The sequence below is a fragment of the Pleurodeles waltl genome, chromosome 12 (assembly GCF_031143425.1).
Source record: "Pleurodeles waltl isolate 20211129_DDA chromosome 12, aPleWal1.hap1.20221129, whole genome shotgun sequence".
Taxonomy (NCBI): Eukaryota; Metazoa; Chordata; class Amphibia; order Caudata; family Salamandridae; genus Pleurodeles; species Pleurodeles waltl.
The window spans coordinates 698969744-698975743 of NC_090451.1; the positions used below are offsets into that span (position 1 = coordinate 698969744).

A 6000-nucleotide genomic window follows, 5' to 3' on the forward strand; every position below is an offset into this window, starting at 1 on the left:
TGATTCAGAGAGACATTCTGGAATCCTGAGTCAGAGACACATTCTAGAATCCTGATTCAATGAGACATTCCACTATACTGATTCAGATACACATTCTAGAATACTGATTAAAGAGACATATTCTAGAATACTGATTCAGAGAGACATTCTAGAATCCTGAGTCAGAGACACATTCTAGAATCCTGATTCAGAGAGACATTCCACAATACTGATTCAGAGACACATTCTAGAATCCTGATTCAGAGACATATTCTAGAATCCTGATTGAGAGAGACATTCCACAATACTGATTCAGAGACACATTCTAGAATACTGATTCAGAGAGACATTCTAGAATCCTGATTCAGAGAGACATTCTAGAATACCGATTCAGAGACATATTCTAGAATCCTGATTCAGAGAGGCATTCTAGAATACTGATTCAGAGACATATTCTAGAATCCTGATTCAGAGAGACATTCTGGAATCCTGAGTCAGAGACACATTCTAGAATCCTGATTCTGAGAGACATTCCACAATACTGATTCAGATACACATTCTAGAATACTGATTCAGAGACAGATTCTAGAATCCTGATTCAGAGAGACATTCTAGAATCCTGAGTCAGAGATACATTCTAGAATCCTGATTCAGAGAGACATTCCACAATACTGATTCAGAGACACATTCTAGTATACTGATTCAAAGAGACATTCTAGAATCCTGATTCAGAGAGACATTCTAGAATACTGATTCAGAGGGACATTTTAGAATACCAATTCAGAGACACATTGTAGAATACTGATTCAGAGAGAAATTCTAGAATCCTGATTCAGAGACACATTCTAGAATCCTGAGTCAGAGATGCATTCTAGAAGGCCCGTTGTTGGTGGTTGTTAGAGATGCAGGAGTAGGCAAAAAGAACTGTCTGTCTCTACACTGGACGGCCCCTTTATTGCAGGGACAACACTTGATCAGTAGGAAAGGGTGGTCTGTACAATACAGTCTACTTTGGACTTGAAATCCCATCATGTTCTGTGTATCATCATTAAATACTTCAGGTAATGAGAGTACAAACTCAAGTGCACCTCTCAAAAGGAAGTTCTACAAGAAACTTTTGAGAAGTGTAGGCTTGAGGTACACTTTACCAGGGTCTGCAGATAATCTGTTTGCCACAAGTGAACACCAGCCTTGCACCCTCACAGCTGGTACCTGTACACAACTCGTTTGGAGCTGACGCTGTACTGCTCATCACCTTGTATGGCAAGAGTGGGACAAAAGTTGCAGGCTTTCCCTTTGTTGTAATGTGTGTTTTGTATTTGAGATAGCACAGGCCTGGGCACTGGCTGTTTTACAGACACACTTTTCATTGTAGCTGGGTATCTTCAATAAAAGGTGCCGCACACAGAACAGTTTGGAATGTGTAGTTGGGACTGAAGATTGTGAACCAGAAGGTGATGGGAGGGAGGCTGTGGTGACTTGTACCAGGGCAGTATTGGAGAGCAGAGTGTTGATTTTTAGTTTGTATATTAACACATATGTACAATATAACATTTATGGCACAATGGATTTCTCAGAATCGTGCAGACTCACACAGTTCTTTGGGCACAAATCCAAGCCAGGATTAGAGCCCAGAAGTCGTGGTCGAAGGTGAGAATCTTAGCCACTATGCCTTATGGGACCTCAAACATACCCGAGATCAGTCGATGCGGTCACCCAAAATGGAGCCTCCTACTGCTCCCCAGAGGACCAGATTGTGACTGGAGGGTTGTTGGCAAACAACACAGGAAATTGAGCCCAACCCCCAAGGCCAATGACTTGGGGCCCACATGATACTCCTTCCATAGTGTCAGTCTTTGCAGGCCTTAGGCCGATCACTGGGACCCTGCTTAGTACCTGCCGTATGTGCACATTCCTTTCAAGGTAGGGCACTGCGATAGACAGTCTGTAAAGATCCTAATCCAGAGGAAAGCCATGTCTCTAGACATTCCACCTTAGGGGTTAGTTCCACAGTCTGTCTCTGTAGACATTCCACCACAGGGGTTACTTCCTTCCACAGTCTGTCTCCAGACATTCCACTACAGTGGGTTACTTCCTTCCACAGTCTGTCTCTGTAGACATTCCACTACAGGGGGTTACTTCCTTCCACAGTCTGTCTCTGTAGACATTCCACTACAAGTGGGTACTTCCTTCCACAGTCTGCCTCTGTAGACATTCCACTACAGGGGGTTACTTCCTTCCACAGTCTGTCTCTGTAGACATTCCACTACAAGGGGGTTACTTCCTTCCACAGTCTGCCTCTGTAGACATTCCACTACAGGGGGTTACTTCCTTACACAGTCTGCCTCTGTAGACATTCCACTACAGGGGGTTATTTCCTTACACAGTCTGCCTCTGTAGACATTCCACTACAGGGGTAGCTTCCTTCCTCAGTTTCTCTCTGTAGACATCCACTACAGGGGGTAACTTCCTTTGGCAGTCTGCCTCTGTAGGCATTCTTCGCAAAGCAGGGCACTACCATAAACTGTCTCTCTGGATCCTCAGCCTGAGGAAGAGCATTACAGTTCTGTGTAGGCAGTCCACCTTATGGCGACACTTCCACAGTCTGTTTGTGTAGACTTTCCAGATTATAAAGCCATAGCTACAGCCTGGGTCTGACTTCCATGTATCTGCAGACTCTTAACCTTCATGAAGACTCCACCACAGTCTATCTTTCTGCACATTGGGCAGACACCTTTTCAGTCTGTCTTTAGACCACCTACCTTCTCGGGTCACGTCTACTTTCTCCAGACTACATGCCCCTGGAATGACATGTCTGTTTCTTGATTATTTCAGGGCACCTTCCAACAGATGTGGGTCTCCAAGCAGGAGTACGAAGAAGGGGGCAAACAGTGCGTCGAAAGGAAGTGTCCCTGACACCCCAGTGGTCCACCAGAGAAGAGACGCCTTGCTTCCTTCCTCCATATCCACAGTCCACGGCTACGCGCTTCCAATGCAATCATCTGTCAATGTGTGGGTGTCTGCGTGCGCAACTCTGTGCACGCCGGTTGAGTGTCACTGTGCGTGTCTACATGTGCCTGGGCTTTCCGTCCCCTAGTTTTTTCTCTTACTCTTGCTTGAGAATAGCAGCCTGTCCGGAGAAGACTTGGCTGCTGATGGTCACTTTCAATTTTTTTAGATGATGACATTCCGTGCCCTATTGGCGATTTGTATTGAACCTTTTGTGCCAAAGCCCTTTGCTGTACCTTACATTGGTGGTTGAAACTACAGGGGCCATGCAACAGCCTTGCGTGTGCACGTGCCCTGGAAGGGTTCCTGGATAATGTGTTTGTTCCTAGCCATGTATTTCTTTTTTGTGTGTTTCAGTGGAATTGCTTAAATGAAATGGAAAGACTGTTGAATATTGATGAAAAATTATGTTTATGCTTGGGTGACTTCGGTGGACTCCCATAATCTATCATTTTGCACACAAAAAAAAAAAAAAACTCGACCTTAACACCTTTGCTATTCTGGAAATCTGCTCCTAAATTAGTTTTCTGCCTCCTTTGTCTCAACTTGCTTAGCATTCAGATGATTTTTTTCTTAAAGTGTATGCTGAGTTGAAATGCTCAGGAGAAAATCATAGCATGAATGCAACCTGCAGGTGGTAATTTTGCAGCAGACCTCTGCGGAAGTACAGCCCTGCGCAAGGCACATGGAGAGCTCTGAACTTCACATAGGGCTTTTCCAATTGGCTACTAGCTGCCAATCAAAATGCGCCTAGCACCTACCTATATTCTGATTGGTTGAAATGGGGCGCAGTCAGATTTCTGACAGTCAAACCAGATTGTTGTGAACAGCTTACATCTCTCAAATGAACAGGGTGCTTCTATCCTTCTGTTTAAATAAAAAATCTTATTACAATACATACATATCCACATACATACAGTAGGGTTTAGTCGGCCCTCTGCACCCACTGGTCTGCTCAGAAGTCATTAGTTCTTAATTTGAGCCAGTGGTTTCCGGTGCGGGGCACCAGCACTTAGTTTTGAGGGCTCGTACTTATTTTTCTGCCTCAAGCATTTACTGCGAGCAAAAGACATATATGGAAAAGACTGAGGAACAGAAAAACGGAAAAGAGTCTCAAAAGGAGACAGCAGAAAGCTGCAAGAGCGGGCTGAAGGGGCAGGGAGTGGCTGTAATGAATTGAAGAGGTCCGAGATGGCTTCAGGATTATGCTGCCTTAGTATTCTGTGTTTGCACATTTAATTGCAGCAACAGGGTTTTTTAGAGGAGAGCTTTGGCCACTGGAACGTTTTTATTAACAAATTAAGCATTGGAAGTCAACCATATTTTGCTTCTGCTCCTATCAGCATATAGCATGGGGCAGCCCACTACATCCATTAGTCTGTTCAGAAGTCATTCACATCTGCTCCTATAAGCAGCCAGCATGCAGCGTGTGGCAGACCACTGCATCCATTGGTTGTCCTGCACTGTGAATGACAGCACTTTGCCCGATCACACGTGCACAGCCATCCAAAAAGAAGTCTGCTTCAGTTCCAAGGCTACTAAGTTACTCCTTTCATTTTAAATTTGAATGCTTTTTGCATATCACGTATTAATAATGAAATTGCAAAGAAAAATGCAGTATTAAACTGATTTGCTTTTTGGTTATTTTTTTGCCTGCCCCTACTAAAGAGTGCCTAGTTCTAAGTTGGATACATGAGTAAAGCATGATATGTGTTTTTTTTTATTTATATAAACCATTTTTCTTAGTTTTATATAGAACAGCGTAAAACCCAACAGGTCACTAGTACAATTAGGAGAACGAACTGCACAGATCCAAAGCATATCATACTGGTATACTGGTATACATTCAGGAACCATCGTGATAATCAAAGAAATGGCGCATATCCTCCCTTTAATGAAGCAATTCCCATTGCACAGTCCTCATCAGTCCCCATTTATCTCCCCACACTCTTTTATATTTGGCTGGACAGCCCCTTGCTTCGTAAACCAAACCCCTTGGCGCCACTTCGCCATCGCGGGGACAGTCTCCATCTTCCAATTCGCTGCAATGTCTCTCTTGGCCACCAAGCAGGCCGTCTCCACAAATGACCGGTTCGCTCTGCTGGAGTCCACCCCTTCAAGAACTCTCAGTAAAATAGGTAGCGGAGCAACCTCAACCTCCACCTGTATAACTCCTGAGATCTCTTTTACCACCGCCCGCCAGTAGGTGGCTATATGGGGTCAAGTCCACACCATGTGAAAAAAGTCTTCACTAGGGCTTGCAAAACGACGGCAATCATCCTGGATGTTTTTTTAATCCAGACAGGCTTGCAGGTCACATGCACACTGCCATTTGGTGTGTAAAGACGCAGGCAAAATCAGCAAACATCAACGCAGATAGTTTGTATTTACGCTGGGTTTGCAAATCTTTTTGTAGGCAGGGATGCCCTGTTGGCTCCTCTTCCTAAACCACAGTGCCGGGTTCTTGAAGCACCCTGAAGTATGCATGAGGCAACATGTAGGCGCCCTACAAAAGGCAGAAAATAAATAATTCAGGTGCACCAAACTTAAATAGGTTTGTAGCTGTAAGCGAACCCATAAAAAAGATGTTTACATTTAAGTCAATGTTTTCATTAAAAATTGTCCACTTATAATTAGAGTTCATGTATTTGTCTGCCAGTAACTCTCGTGTTTCTGGCTTGAATGCTCTAATCAATTACTCTGCATTGAAAAAAACATACAAGAGGAAAAGTGAGTACAAATGCACCAGAGCAACTTGTATCACTTTCATAAAGCATGTTACTACATTCAATAACATAATTCTTGAAAAAAAGCTATTCATTCAACCATCTGTTTCTTACACGAATACTAAACGTGATTCTTTGCACCTTCCAGTTATAAAGGGAAGAGATTGTTGAAGGCTTGCAGTGTGCGACTTAGGGACACTCAGTCTGGTGCAGAGGAGACCCATAAAGGGAATCTGCCAAGGAAAGTGCTGTTTTACCACTCGCACCTCTGCGTGCACATTTCTTA

The 6000-nt window shown here is 43.8% G+C and overlaps 1 protein-coding gene across 1 annotated transcript in view; it reads left to right on the plus strand.

Moving 5' to 3' along the window:
- Positions 1–5619, plus strand: part of ACTL6B (actin like 6B) — a 111023-nt gene extending 105404 nt beyond the window's left edge. The window contains exon 14 of the mRNA XM_069215623.1: positions 2815–5619. Within this exon, the coding sequence (XP_069071724.1) occupies positions 2815–2895 (81 nt within the window). The 3' untranslated portion in view covers positions 2896–5619. The remainder of the gene's footprint in view (positions 1–2814) is intronic.
- The last annotated feature ends 381 nt before the right edge of the window (positions 5620–6000 follow it).